Below are 16,102 nucleotides of genomic sequence, written 5' to 3'. Positions count from 1 at the left end.
CTAGTTCGAATTTGAATCGAACTAGCGGAGCGCTTAGTTCGAACTAGGAAAACCTCATTTTACGAGGATTAAGCCTAGTTCGAACTTACTAGTTCGAATTAAGGGGTGTGTAGCCCCTTAATTCGAACTAGTGGGAGGCTAGCCCTCCCCAGGTTTCCCTGGTGGCCACTCTGGCCAACACCAGGGAAACTCTATTGCCCCCCTCCCAGCCCTGGACCCCTTAAAGGGGCACGGGCTGGCTACGGTGCCCGTGCCAGGTGCAAGCCTGCCAGCACCCAGCCAGCAGACCCTGCACCTGGCACGGCATAGAGCCACCCACCCGATGTCCCCCAGCCCACCCCCTCTTCCCGGGACCAGGCTGGGGGCTCCCAGGAGCTTGCCCTGGACCGCAAGAGGCGGGCACCTTCCTGGGCTAGTGCGGACATCGTGGACCTCGTCCACGATCTCCGCACTAGGCACAGGAAAGTGGCCGTCTAGGGCAGGAGAGCTGCCAGCCTGGCCACCCAGGAGCAGGTGTGCATGAAAATCAAGGGGGTCCACTGAGACCCCCGACCCTGAGCCCTGAGCTTACAAAACGCTAATTCGAACTAGTTTTTAGTTCTAGACGTGTTAGTTCGAATTAGCTTAGTTCGAATTAACTAATTCGAACTAAGTTAGTTCGAATTAACGTTGTAGTGTAGACGTACCCTAAGGTGCTACAGGACCATTGTTGGTTTTTAAGTATTTTTAGCTACCCCACTGAGAACCTAAAAATATCAGGAAGACAGCTCCAAAAAACATTACATCTATTTTTTAAGTTTCATGCTTTTAAACCCAAGTGTGAGGGAGTTTTTATGGTCTTTGAAATTTTAGGGTACATTCAGGTTACATTTTCAAGCTCTTTCCTGCAACCACGTGGACTAAAACCTAATTTTAAAATGAAAGTTGAGATTCTGTTATCAATTGTCTTTGAGAGTTGGGGGGCTTTAAGTAAAACATCAAATAGCCACTGCTTAGTAAAAATACAACACATCATCATAGATTATATAAAGTAGCCAGTTAGCTCCAAAATGCCATGTGAACTACAATGAGGATAGGGAAGTTAGCTGCTTTGCTCCTGTGTTGTTAACATTATTCTTACTGTATCTCTCTAGTAAATTATTCTCAACTGAAATATTTGTATTACTACAAATGACTAATAGGCTGCATTTCAAAGAGCCATTGTGTACTAGCTATAAAATATGTATATACATAAAGGATTATTATCAATAAAGACATGAAACTTAATCGATCCTCTCTGCTTACTTCAAGTTCTCTAAACAGCCAAGAATAGGGGAATAGCAGCAATACAGCCCCCCACATTTTTAGGTACAGATAATCCTAAAATGCAGCTTTCAAATTCCCAATGAAAAAATGTAAACATCACAATCCTTATTTAATTGTATCTTCCTTCAGTTTCATAACCTTTTGTGCCATACTTGTCAAATATAACGGGTGAACCTTGACTTATGCTCTTTTGATTATTTATTAACTCCAGAACAGTACATTAATTCAGTCTACCTAATGCTGTACCAACACCATGGTAACTGGATCTCTGCCACTTTAGCTGCACAAGGAAATTTGCAGTGTATTGTAACTAGGTATGTTTCAAATGTATTTGGCATTTCAATTACAAAATCCACAGAGAGCTGGAAATTTGGACACAAGAAAGGTAACTATTGATAGCTGACATTTTTTATTAGAAGCAGAAAGTAGCCAGCATGCAAGACATGGGAATAACACATGGGAAAGAATCCAGGAACTAGATATATTTTTTATCAAGGGGGCTTCATGGATCCCTGAAGGGGTTCTGTGGAAGCTCACAATTCCCTTTCCCATACCTCTTTTTAATACATCCAGTAAGGCTTTATGTCAAGTGCTTCAAGGCTTGTGAACTTCAACCTTCAACATCTATTAATATAACACTTAAACTGTCCATTAACGTTTGTTACCAAATGACAAGATTCCCTGCCTGCTCTCCAGGGATAAGTGCTCTCCAGAGAAAAGTCCCAGAAATGCTTCATTCCTACAGTGACCCCATCCACGTCAGGATTTATATTGTGCTCTGCCCCCTTCTCTCACAACAGGGTTGAGCAAAATTACAGGTCTTTTACTCCCCAAAGAGAGAGAGAGAGAGAGAGAGAGAGAGAGAGAGAGAGAGAGAGAAAGTGGGTGGGTGGGTGGAGAGGAAGAGACGAGACAGTGTAATGTTCTCCACTCTGCTGGCTCATTATGCTACACCCTCTTAAAGGGTGGCACAAAAAAAAGCTGCACTTCCTCTGCACACTGGGGAGATCCAGGAGGCATTACATTGATAAAAGCCACAGACTTGCCCCAAATCTGGTAATAATCAAGCCTAGGGATCTTTCTCCGCTACCTGCTTAAAAAACTTTGACTACTTGCCTTGTAGTGATGAAAGTAAGGAAATAAAAGTAGCAGAAAATGAAGTTTGTGAATCAAATTCATAGCTAGCATTAGCACGTGTATGTGTATGGATTTTAGTGGAGTCTTACAGGTTTAAATGAAAGAGAATTATCCCCGTTTTCTTACCATAATGGCTGTTTTAAAGTTGTCCAGTTCCTTCTCAGTGTTCTCCTCAGTGAGATTTCTATCCCTCTCAGCCTGGTTAATTCTAGATTCCAGGGTGTAACTATCATTTCTGAAGGCCAAGGAAAGTTGCACAAACACATTCTGTGGGGGACGAAGTGGAGGAAACGAAGGGCGTTTATAATAATAGTGGTTGTATACTAGAACTTGCTATTCTGGTAAAGAAATCACCAGTAAGATAGGTTTGCATAACTTCACTGGCAGTTTTGCCGAAGTAAGGACCACAGGACTAGGCTCTATGCATACAATAAAATTAGATATTACATTGTCTTTTGGAAATTATATTATTATATTTGAATTTCCTCTTTGAGGCTAGGTATACACTGCAGCTTTTTTTCAGAAAAAGCTACGCAAAATGTGCTCCTCATTTTGTGTAGCTTTTTCCCTTTTTTTTTTTTTGGAAGAGGCTTTTCTGAAATTTGGCCCATCTACACTGGGCCAAATTTCAGAAAATCACCCTCTTTCAGAAGATCCCTTCTTCCTCACGGAATGAGGAAGACAAGCCTTCTGAAAGAGCGTGTTTGCACTTTCACAAAAAAAAAACAGAAAAGCAAACGCATTCCCTGGTATCCCTGAAACCCTCTGCAGTGTAGACGTACCAGTTATTATATGTAAATGTGCTGCAAAGTCTCTTTTCCTCAGTGTGTTCTGAAATACAAGCATAGTGTGACATACATAATGAAGGAAGGACCCACCTAACAGTGTTATGTTATCAGAATCACAAGTGCCTGTTATTTATTTGGACTTTCCCCAAGTTTTTTTAAACAAGCAGTCAGTGAAAAGGAAAACCAGGGATGAACTCATAATTTACTAGAAAAGTTTCATCTAGGAGATATACACCTACTATAGAGGGCAGCAAAAATTATCAGCTGATATTTTCTTGAACATGCTTTTGAAAGCATTTCCTTCATTACAAATACATCATTGCTTACCACAAATGTAAAGCTTTTATGAAATATTTTTAAAAGAAGCCTCAAATTTTTGGATGTTTAAATTTTAGACCTGTTACAACTGATTTTGTGAAGTGCTGAGAATTCTCGCTTCCAGCTGATTGGAGTTGCAAGTGATCTCTAAGGCAGGCTAAGAGGAACTCGGAGCAGATGTTGGAACTTTTCTCTGGGATAAAAATTGTGTGGTTAGCCATCCTGCAGCGGAGGGTGCAGCAAAGAGCTGTAAAGCCCCCTTAGGTTGACAAGGCTAGGAGATATGTAAATAAGGTGGAATAATAAGGTCCCAGCAGTGGCTACACCGGGGAACAAAATGGGAAAGGGGGAGGGCTCATGGAAGCTCTCTCTTACTAGGCGTATGTTGAAATGATAATGGAATTCCCTGCACTGTACTCTTATTTGCCAGGTACTCCCAGACTGTTAATAATGAAAGTTGAGGTCTAACAAAACTATATACAGAGTCTCCTGTCCTTTCTGCATAGCAAGACAGCATCTGATCAGAGTTGTAAGGGATCTGCACCCTCTCTAAGTTACAACATTCAAAGTTAGATACTGTAAAATTGATGCATTATAAAATCAGTGGCCTCACTTGATTTGGACCTTTATATTTCATTTAGATGTGATAAGAAGCTGTTACAATGGTGGGTATTCATGTTCGTGACCATTCAAACTCATGCCCATTAAACTGAGTACAGAAATTGCTAAATTATTCTGCAACAGTCCAGCTACCCTTTTACTGCGCAAAACTGACAGCATATTACAAAAGATGCAAACCAAAGCAGAATAGAAAGCACAGTAGTTCCATGATAACTGAATTTTAAATATATAAAAAACAGAATTAAGGGCATAATCTGAATTATAAGGTACTTAAAGCATCCTCTCTTCCTCCCCCCCAGCAAGATTGATTAAACACTGGAGCAATGTATTAAATGATGTGATGAATTCTCCATCACCAGAAATGTTTTAAATTGAGATTGAATAGCTTTCTATAATGAATGTTCTTGTACAGCTAGAAATTATGGTCTGTGTTATGCAGAGGTAAGATGAGAGCAGGGGTGGGGAACTCTTTTTTGGTTGGGGGCTGCTGACCCAGAGAAAAATCTGGCGGGGGCCACATAAAAGTGAGAAGCAGAAAAAAACCTCAAACCCAACCCCCCCAAACCCTCACTGACATGGCCCCCAACTGAGGAGAAAGGCACTCCTCACATTCCTTTTGCACACCAGAGCATAGGGGGGCCCAGGCTAGAAAATTTTGTGTGCTGCAGCCCCACGGCATTGGGTGGGGGGCCAGTGGAGGGGCTAGAGAGCCAGCAAGGGCTCCCTAATGCTGGAGGGAGAGCCTTGAGGCCTAGATCCAGGCATGCCAGGGGCCGCATCCCCACCCCGGACTAGAGAATCAAGGTGGTTGCTTCTGGCCTTGACAAATCTATTAATCTTGAGTTTACTAAAACACTTACCTCAACTTCTTTTTCTGTAAGTGGAGGAGAACTGAAATAATAATAATAAAAAAGCATTTATTGCATTTGTCATAATCAAGAGTGCTGACCAGCACCCGGTGACTAAAGGGTTAACTAATGTCTCCTGTATCTAGCCAAGTATCAGGTGGTCAGACAATAACAAAGCAGGTAGGAGTTTCAAACTGGAAGAAAGGGGTTTATCTCTCCCTTCTTTGAGAGGCAGAGCAGTTTCTTCCAAGATGGAGGGAGATGGGAGACACTTCTCTCTGCAAGAATGGACTTCTTAAAATGTGTAAGTAGGGAAAAGTTTAGCTAGTCCATCAGGATTTGTTGTTTTCCTTGTTTGGGGATTTGGAAATAATGTCTGAGCTGTTAATTGTGGGTTTTTTAAATTTGTAACTAAGTTTTAGCCCAGGGGGTTTTCCTGAGTATATCAATGGGTGTCTCTTCCATCTAGCCACTTTACTATGCTTGCAACTGTAGCTTTGTTTTGATAATAAAAGTTGTTTCTTTTTTTTAATTAACCGGTATTGGTTGATTGTTGTGTCCTTAGAACTCAGCGCCTAGTTACCAGGGCAGAGTCCACTGTTGTCTATGAATTCCCTCTATTTTTCCCAACTCCAAGTAAAACGGAAGTTTGGAGAAGGGGGGAGTTTTACCTTCGGAGGAGATTTCTCAAGTGATCTCTTCCTTGGTTTTCTTGGAATTACTTGGGTCATGGCAGCGGATTCCCCAAAATCTGGGTATTAGGATTTTGGGGGGAAGTTTTTGTACCAAAAACCTGTAGAGGTAAGGTTTTGGAGTACTCTTGCAGGCCCCCACTTCTGCATTCGTCATGCTAGAGTGGGGAAAAGACTTGACAGCATTTTTTAAAAATGACTCATTTTTGGTAAAATTAAATTGTGGCTGCTTTAAATTTCAGCACAGTAGGGCTGTGTCCAGACTCAGGGGTTTTTTCGGGAAAAGTAGCCTTTTTCCGAAAAAACTTCCCCTGCGTCCAGACTCAAGCCGCGTTCTTTCGAAATTAAATCGAAAGAACGCGGCCTTTCTTTCGATGGCGGTAAACCTCATTTCACGAGGAAGAACGCCTTCTTTCGAAAGTTCCTCTTTCGAAAGAAGGCGTTCTTCAATGTAAATAGGGCTTCTTCGAAAGAGAGCATCCAGACTCACTGGATGCTTTCTTTCGAAAAAGCAAGCCGCTTTTTCGAAAGTTCAACGTGCAATCTAGACGCTCTCTTTCGAAAGAGGGTCTTTCGAAAGTATCTTTCGAAAGAGCCTCTTTTGAAAGAGGCTTGCAGTCTAGACATAGCCTAGTACTTGTGAAAGGACACAATGTATTGTAAATGAGCTGTGCTGGTGGTACAGCAACACTAAATTGCATCACCTTGTGCATGGAAGGAAAAATCAGGGAAGATGGGGACAATCAATGGTTGAATGTATTATGTCTGGTATCACTATCACCATTAATCCTCCTTCTTTTAAGTGTTCAGGCAGCACAGTAATGAACACAGAATAAAAGCTTAGACACATCAACAGGCAGATGTAGTTTCGAAGCAGAAATTGTACTGTGATCACTGGCTGACATGAGAATATATGTATGTTACAGAGTCTTTTGGAACAATGACCGTTTTTACTGTATTTCATCTGCATCCAGATTGGAACAAGAAAATGAACCAGTGCTGGGTTTGGGATATAACTTGGTAACATAAGAATGTAACAGCTGCCATACTGGGTCAGACCATGGTCCATCTTTGACAGTGGCCTGTACCATGGATTCAGGCAGCATGTACAGAACAGCAGAATTATGGAGGTTATGGAAGCCCTTTCGCTGGAGGTTTTCAAAAGATGGCTGGACAGTCATTTGTTTTAGCATACAAAACAAGGGCTTATGCTAGATAACCCTATGGCAGGGGTTAAGCTAGATAATGCTTCTAGTCCCTAGGATTGGTGCCTCATCATAACCACGAAGAGAAAGTGGAGGCATATGATCATTGTGAAACCAGCGGAAACAGGCAGGAAGAATAATGGTGCAAATATGAACATTTTGTGCAGTAAGATATCATCATAACCAGGAGAGCTGACCAGCACCTGGTGATTAAGGGGTTAACTATGTCTCCTGTACCTTGCCAGGTATTGGGTGGTCAGCCAATGACAATGCAGGTAGGCATTTCAAACTGGAAGAGAGGGGTTTTTTTCCTCTCTTCTGGGTTGAGATTTAGAATGGTTTCTTCCAAGATTGAAGGAGATGGGAGGCCCATCTCGCTCCAAGAACAGACTTCTTACAATGTGTAAGTAGGGAAAAGTTTAGATAGTAAGTCAGGATTTTGTTATTTTTCCAGGTTTGGGAATTTGGAATTAATGTCTGAGCTGGTAATGGTGTTTTCTCTCTTTTGTAACTAAAGGGGTTCCCCCTGAGTATCTAGATCAATTGGTGGCCCTTTCCATCTAGCCACTTTACTATGCTTGCAACTGTAGTTTTGTTTTGATAATAAAAGTTTTTCTTTTTCTAATTAACTGGTATTGGTTGATTTTTGTGTCCTGGAAAGTCTGTCTGTGTGTATCTGCATGCCTGACTGAGAGGTCAGAGTGGGGAACAGCCTTGACAGTTGTGAAGATACAATATGTTGTAACTGGCTAGGAGGTAAGTGCAGCACAAAGATGATGAATATCAGCATGAGAAGTAGGACATGATACCATATTTGATTCCACAAAATGCTACAGAGGAGCTGATTTAGGTAAATCTGTTAGGTGGGCATGACTAGAGGCCATGTCCACATTACCAGTGAGATACAGAATCTGTATCCTCTGCAATTGCTTTGACACTTCTGGATGCTATCCAGAGGGTTTATATAAGTGAACAAAGGAAATATCTGAAAGGAGTGGCAATACTTCTTTCACCTACAGGTTGGGATGCTAATGATGGAAGAAATGATTGGCATGCATAGTAAGTACTCTGAGGGCAATAGATTTCTCAGCACATTGGAACATTATTCTCATTTTGGACTGAGAGCTAATTTTAAAGAGAAAAGTTAATCTGTTTGGCATTTATGAACAAGAGATTTTCTCAGTGGAATGGAGCAGCATTAATATCTGCAACTGGTAGCTATTCCCAACAGGGGAAAACAGCATGTCTATCATAAGGGAAAATACATTTGCTGCTGGAGGGCATAGTGTTTATGTAAAAGGGTCTGTTATTTGAGACAGATGTCTTCTTCTTGGCAAGTTCAATTGTATTACACTCTTTGATTTGATGTAATACATACACATATAGTTCATTTATTGTTTTATCACTGTACTTTGTAAATAAGCAGAGACAGTTTCATTTTCTTTTCTGGTGTGGAGTTAATACATTTTGGAAAGAAGGAGAAAAAAGTATGAACATCTGCCAATGTTAGAGAACTGTTACAATGACCAGGAAATATCACTTCCTTAATTTGACCAGAGAGGCCCCAGCAAACATGCAGTACGGGTTCACGATCATTTATAAATTAATTCAATGGATTGGCTGTAGTTAGTGGTTAAAATATATTTTGTGAGACATATTCCTGATACTCCAAGTCAGTACAATTCTAAATAATTTTGTTCTTTGCTATTCAATTTCCTTTGCCTTTACTATGAGCTCTTGCAGTTGTATCACTTGCTACTATAGTTTCTGAGAAATACCATATGATGTTATAATTAATGACTAGTATTGGTACCTAAGCAAAGGAGATCACAATTAAGGTATTTATTTTTGCATTTGCATGCCTAAGTATTCAACTTTAAATTTTTCTTAACCTAGGACCAGGTGCCCAATAATATCAGCACACCTTTCCCCCCAACCATTGAGGAAAACATTTGGAGTTTCTCCTGCTCTTGTCCCAGAACCCATAGAGAGTTCTATGGACTTTGTGGGCAGCTCTTCTATGTAAATCTGCAGAGTGGCAAACCCCAAGCTGCTAAAGCAGGGCTACTCAACTTTGGAAGCCCTGGAAGCAATGATACAGCACATGCCACAACTTAAATGTGGTTGTGAATACATGCAAATATATATGAAAATATATGTAAATAGCTTCTTTCACACAATGCCCCAGCGATCTCAGAACCTCCTTCCTCGGGGCTAGAAATGCCGACACCCTGTATCCACCTGTTCCTGCCAGCCTGTCTGCTTGTGTCTTTCAATACTCACCCTGCTGGGGAGACACCTCGCCGTTGTGGAGCGTGTTCCTAGTGGAGGCCATGTTCAAAGGATCCCACCCGCAAACTGTGTGTTGAGCCCCACATAAACCCAAACTGTACCATGGGCTGCAATCAAATGGGCTTTGCGGCCCAATGGCCGCGTGTTGAGTAGCCCTGTGCTAAGGCAATGATTAAGGCGAAACTGGCAGAGGGGATTCCTTGCAGTTTTCCTACCCCAGGTTTTACCAGGGCAAGAAGCAATCTGGCCCTATAGTTTTGTTTGTTCATTTGTTTTTTAATGGAAGAAACACAAATATTTCTAATACCTAAGTGTGCGGCGGCATTTTGGAAAATCAGGAGTGTTCAGACTATGAACAAACTGGGAAGGAATATTTGTAGCTTGCAACTCATGCTTATAAGATATTTACAGAACTATGAATTTCAAATTATTTTTAAAATGGGTTCTCTTTTTTGTCATTTTGAGCATTTGAGAAATGCATGTATTTTATAAAGACTGCAGAGTATATTTTAAGATACAGCTTCAATCCTGCTGCCAAAAATCCTGATTCAGAAATCTCTTTACATATGGAACTTATGCGTGAGCAGAATTACATAATGCTAATCCAGCCAAATCAACTATTTCTTTGACAGAAGACTACTAGTAGATGCTGGACCTAGTTAGTTTTTACCTTCCTGGCAGAGATTTATGCACATGGAGTTTTCGTAGCAGTACATCAGGAATATTAGGCATGACATCAGAGCTATTCTTTGACTCCTCTTCTTCAACAGAACAAGGTACAGGTGAAGGCCCTGAGGACAATTTCATAAGGCATAATCAGGCCACTGTGAGAAGACATGTGTTAATACAGAAATCAACCTCCCTTAGACATTTGTGGTGGATTTTAAAAAAAATATTGGAAGTCAATAGAATTCTGCTGTTATTGAAGTCAGTGGGACTTTTACCATTGTCTTCAAGGACAGGAGAAGCAAGTGAAAAGCTGGGTCTTACTCTTTGTCTCTACAGTCTGAAATGTGTATCTTATTTATCCCAAACACCAAATTAACCCATAGGGTCATTATTATAATATTCCTTAATACAAGGAAAGAGATTGGCAATGGCAATGTTTTCTGTGGAAGGAAGAAGAGAATGAGGGAAGGAGATATTCTGGCAGGGCACATTGCCTCTGAATGTAATAGAAGAGAACAAATATCTTGTTGTGAAATGTGAGCATTTTTTTAGTTGAACCAGAATAGGTTGCTGGAACATATAGTCCAGTTCCTTTGAGCTTTGTTAGCTGATCATATCATTTGCAACGTTGCACTAGATATTTTATAAAATATAAAATAAAAAAATCTGTGATTTACAAATAATTTAAGTACTATCTGGCCAAGATTATTGCTGGTCTAGAAAGAACACTATACTACATGGGTTCACTGTTCCTCCAACTTGGGATAGATATATGATATCTAACTGCTTTGTAATACCTGCTCATTTGCTACAACTGTGACAGAAGAGTGATACAGAATTGTAATCTTATACTTCTATCGTCATCACTAGGACCAAGGTATGGATCTCAGTATATTTCAGTCACTTTTTCTCATACAAGGCTCTCGCCTTTTTCCATAGCAGAAGCCCTCTGCTATAGCATTCCCATCTAGTGTTTAGCAATATGTAAAGGACAAGGCAAATCACAATGTCCTGACAGCTTTCTGTGACCATAAGACTCATTTCTAGAGCCCAGCTGTACACTTACAAATGTAGCTAGAAAGCCTATGAAGATTCATGTCTCCTTATAGATTAATCCTCTCTATTTAACAAACTCTTGGACTTGGGAAAAATATAAGTGGTGATAAGAAAAGTCTCTGGCCATTTAAAATTGTGCATGACGGTAGTCAAAGTTGAAGAAGCTTAGTGGAGGCAGATTATTTTAATTATACAACTATATTTCCTGTTTTCTGTATTTTTTCAATACTTAAAAATTGTCCGGCCATCCACCTCAGCACTTTTGTGTTTATGCCCTTAAAAACAATAAGCTTGCATAATAACAGTGTTTCCAGTGTTCTGGGTCTGCTAATTTATTTAAAGGTCTGTAGTTTTAAAGTAGTGTTTATCCTAAGATGACCAAGACAGACAACTTGACACTGATGATAAGATAAGATGGAGCCAACTAAGTGATTCATAACAAAAGGAAACTGTTAGCACTTTGGTTATTACTATATGTTTTAGTGAAATATTACACCATTTGGAAACATTAGGTTAATTTCATTACTATGTAAGGAAGTATGAAACTCTTAAATAAGTAAACTAAGGATTCTGCTCCTTGCTGATCTTCCTGGTGAAGTAAAGGAGTTGATTTTTAAGGCCCTAGCTAGAGATTCTGATGTGTGGTTGGCTTCTAAATGTCAGTGCGGTTCCTTATACTTTGGACAACATATTGGACTTGCAGTCCTTTGTAAAACAATATGTAGAATTTCAGAATGTTTTCTTCTCAAAAGTCTAAGTCTACCAAATCTACATGAGAGCTTTGAAAGGTAGCAATTATTCTAGCCCTGCAAACTTAGGCTTGCTGAAAATGACTATTTAAAGGTCTATTAACAAAACTGAGAGACTATATGCACTAACAATATCACTACAACCAAGATCCCATTAAAATAATTATAGGGTAAGGCACGTATGTGTAGGAGGCATGTGGTATCTTTTATTCAGGATATAGTCCTATGCTGTGTTTTGCTACAATGCTACATTTCTTTAAAATGTCATAATAAAGAAATCTCTCAACTGTTTCCTGTGAAACTGAACCTTCAGGTTTTGACAGGGTCTTATTTAAGGAGTGCAAAGCAACAAAATGCATTTCACCTCTGCTGCACTGTGTCTCCTTTGCCTGTCTCTACTCTTTGTATAAGCCTATTAATACAGTCTTAGGTCTGCATGGAGAAAGGAGTAGACAGGGCAAGTCTACTTGTATTGGCCGTGGATGCATCATTCTCCTCTCCAGCATTATGGAACTTAGTGAAAAAGATAAAGCTCATGCAGGCTATATTATCTTCTCTGCAGGGCATACCCAGCCTGGGGATCCAAGGACATGGTAGTGCAACTCTGTTGGAACCATGCTGCTGGAGATCCCAATGGGTCGGGCATGGGTGGAGTGAAGTCTCTGCTCACCCAGCAGACCTCACTTCCAGCAGACCTCCGTCATACAATCTATTTGGTATATTATGCAGCATTTCTGGCAGGACAATGTAAGTGGAGCCGTGTCTGCCAGGGAATCCTTGCAGAAGTTTCCCTCCCTTGAGCCTCTTTTCCTGTTGGAAGGGATGATCTTGGCCAAAGTTTGTTTTTCTACTTGTAATGATATTTTATACTGAGTGCAGAAGTAGGGTATTTAGACACATTTCCTAACGAGGGGACTGAAGTAAGTAATTTCAGTCTTCTTTTAAAGATACTATCAGGCCCACCAGTGGCAGGAGTAACAGGGGCAAAAGGGCCTGTGGCTCCCCGCTGCCACTGCCAATACCACAACAGTGATGGCAGCTGAAACCTGGGCCCTTTTAATTGTCCCTGTAGCACGGCATGGCAAGCTGTGGGCAGCTCTGAAGGCTACCTGGGGTGGGGGCACGGTGCAGTGTGCTGAAGGCAATGCTGAGGGCTGGCTACCCCCGGCTCAGCCCTTTCTGCTATTGGTACCCTTCTGAGAGTGCAGAGACTGCCTCCCACCTTGCCCAGGGGCAGGCCACTCTCTCCCCCCCCAGCCAGGATGTAAAAAGTGGCCTGTTTTCCACAGGTGTTCAGCACCCAAAACTCCCATTCAAGTTAATGGAAATTGTGAATGCTCAGCCCCTCCGGAAACAAACAAAACAGGCCACTTTATGTGGGGGTTCAAGCATAAATTTAGGTGACTCAGGTGTGAAAGCATAGTCCTCTTCCTATCTAGTCCTGCCACAATATCAGCTTTACCCACTGGAATACGTTACAGAACATTTGTTCATTTGAATGGCAGCCCGCACAAGGCAGTCCGTCTGATCACACCAAAAATAATAATACAGGAGGTTAGCATAGGTACACTGGTTCATCTGTGCTACAAAATCCTGGTTTAGAGACAGCTTGGAAGTGGATGTCAGTAGAGATCCTGGCTCATGTCAATGGGAGACTTGCTATGGGCTCCATTTGGGCCAGAATATTATACCTCAAAAAGGATGTTGAAAAATTGGAAAGGATTCAGAAAATATCCAGAAGAATGAATTATGGTCTGGAAAATCTGTGAGAGATAAAAAACTCAATATAGTTTACCCAAGAAAATGTTAAGGCTGACTTGACAGTCTATAAATGTCTACATAGGGAACTGAAATTTGGTAATAGACATCTTAGACGTCTAGACGTCATAGACATAATAGACGTCAAGCATAACATGATCCAGGATACCTCTACACTGGCAGCTTCTTGCGCAAGAACTACACTGCCATGTGCTTTTGCGCAAGAGCATCCATGGCAGTGTGGATGCTCTCTTGAGCAAGAAAGCTCTGATGGCCATTTTAACCATAGGGGCTTCTTCTGCAAGAAATTCATTTTGCCTGTCCAGACTGCCCTCTTGTGGAAGAGCTCTTGAGCAAGAGGGCTTATTCCTTGTGGGGAGAGGAATAACTTGAGATTAGATTTGAGATTAGACGAAGGTTTCTAACCATTAGAGGAGTGAAGTTCTGGAACGGCCTTCCAAGGGAAGTAGTGGGGGCAAAAGATCTATCTGGTTTCAAGATTAAACTAGATGGGTTTATGAAGGGGGTGGTTTGATGAGATAACAGGATCTTGGTAACTAATTGACCCTTCATTATCAGTGGGAAATAGGTCAATGGAGGGATGACAGGAGTTACTATAGAGAACTTTCTGGGTGTCTGGCTGATGAGTCTTGCCCACATGCTCAGGGTTTAGCTGATCGCCATATTTGGGGTCGGGAAGGAATTTTCCTCCAGGGTAGATTGGCAGAGGCCCTGGAGGTTTTTCGCCTTCCTCTGTAGCATGGGGTACAGATCACAGCTAGAGGATTCTCTGCATCTTGGGGTCTTCAAAGTATTTGAAGGCTTCAATATCTGAGATATAGGTGAGAGGATTATTCTAGGAGGGGTAGGTGAGATTCTGTGGCCTGTACTATGCAGGGGGTCAGACTAGATGATCATAATGGTCATTTTGGCCTAAAAATCTATGGATTAATGATACCAGTAAGGATCTATTTATTTGAATGGTCTTTGGTCAGACCCCAAATAATCACGAATTAAGCTTCTCTCACCTTCACTCACATATAGATTCATCAATTATAAGATCAGAAGGAACAATTATCATTCTGGATAACAAAGGTCCTAGAGTTTCTTTACATTATTTCCTGTTGAAACTACAGCAGATCTTTAGAAAAACATCTTTTTTTTTTAAATTGCCAATGATTAGAAGCCACTACTACCCTGAGTAAATTGCTCCAGTGGTTAATTACCCTCACTGTTAAATATCTGCATCTTTTTTCTTGTCTGATTTTCTGTAGTGTCAACTTCGAGTCATTGGATCTTGTTATATCTTCCTCTGCGAGGCTGAAAAGCCGTCTTTTATCAAATTTCAGTTCCCTATGTATATGTGCTTATAGATTGTGACCAAGTCACTCCTTAATCTTCTCTTGATAAACAGATTGAGCTCGTTGGCTTCTGCCACTAAAAGGCACGTTGTCCAATCTTTTAGTCATTCTCATTGGCTCATCTTTGAATCCTTTCAAATTTTAAACCAGTGCTAAATACAGAGACAATATAACTTCCCTACTGCTACTCTCTACATCCCTGTTTATACACCCATTGATTGCACTATTGTCACAGAACCTCAGTGGAAGTTCATGTTAAACAAGTTATACATCATGATCTCAAAATCCTTTTGAGAGTCACTGCTTGCCCGAAGAGAGTCTCCCATCCCGTAAGCACAGCCTGCACTCTTTGTTCCTAGATATATGAACTGGCCATATTGAAATGCATATTGTATGCTTGTGCTCAGCTTACCAAGCATTTCAGATCACTTTGTATCAATAACCTGTCCTCTTAATTGCAGTATATTTGTGTCATCTGCAAACTTTTATCAGCAATTATATTGTATTTTCCTCAGGCCATTGATAAAAATATTAAATAGCATAGAGCCATGAACTGATCCCAGTGTGAGACCCCATCAGAAATATTCCATATTTGGTGTGTGTGATTCCATTACTGTTAGGTTTTGAGAATGTACTGACTTAGAACTGAAGACCAGTTCCTTTTACATTATTTGGATAAAAAGGTTGTGACACATAAACTAGCATTTCTTCCAGCTTAATGATATTGCACCTCTTTCCTGTTCAGCTGCTTCACTGAGGTCAGGCAGTTTAACTCCAACTAAGTTTTGATTTCGCATCAAAATATGCTCCTGTTAAAAAAAATGGAAATATTCTAAACAGAACAATTTGATGTCTCAATGTAAATATCAGAGCACTATAAGAACAAAGGTTAACATTGCATTTATGTAGGTACATATTACGTATGTGAAAGGAATTAATCATACTCATTGATTATATGATCATCAATAACTACAGTATAAAACACGTCAGGTTTCAAACCTATTTTACTTAGTAAAGACTCCAAACTAACTAATCTTCCATTTAGATTTCTGGCTACCACTGTAGTTGCTCATTGCATACGCATATTTGCAAGAGGCATTTATTACTTTCATTCATTGCAAGTCAATTTATCTGTATGTAAGTGGAGGAAAAATAATAAGTTCTAGATGTTGCTAATGCTAAAATAATTTAGCATATAACAGATCGCAGGGAGGAGAGAGGGGAAAAAGAAAAGAAAGACATTCAAGTGACCGTCACTTAGCCCACTTGTTGACTAAGAATTTTTCAAAGAAATTCTATTTTA

General features: G+C 40.5%; 1 protein-coding gene across 11 annotated transcripts in view; it reads right to left on the bottom strand.

Moving 5' to 3' along the window:
- IRAG1 (inositol 1,4,5-triphosphate receptor associated 1) overlaps positions 1 to 16,102 on the bottom strand; it is a 190,152-nt gene that overhangs the window by 37,093 nt on the left and 136,957 nt on the right. For all 11 annotated transcript variants that reach the window (XM_075927919.1, XM_075927925.1, XM_075927924.1 and 8 more), the window contains 4 exons: positions 15,530 to 15,608; positions 9,877 to 9,997; positions 5,030 to 5,060; positions 2,569 to 2,709 (listed from right to left, as the gene is read on the bottom strand). In XM_075927919.1, coding sequence (XP_075784034.1) covers positions 2,569 to 2,709; positions 5,030 to 5,060; positions 9,877 to 9,997; positions 15,530 to 15,608 — 372 coding nt within the window. The remainder of the gene's footprint in view (positions 1 to 2,568; positions 2,710 to 5,029; positions 5,061 to 9,876; positions 9,998 to 15,529; positions 15,609 to 16,102) is intronic.

This window comes from Pelodiscus sinensis, chromosome 4, assembly GCF_049634645.1.
Source record: "Pelodiscus sinensis isolate JC-2024 chromosome 4, ASM4963464v1, whole genome shotgun sequence".
Lineage (NCBI taxonomy): Eukaryota > Metazoa > Chordata > Testudines > Trionychidae > Pelodiscus > Pelodiscus sinensis.
Note: the sequence above shows the minus strand (reverse complement) of the source record. Positions and strands in the feature narration are given on the sequence as shown.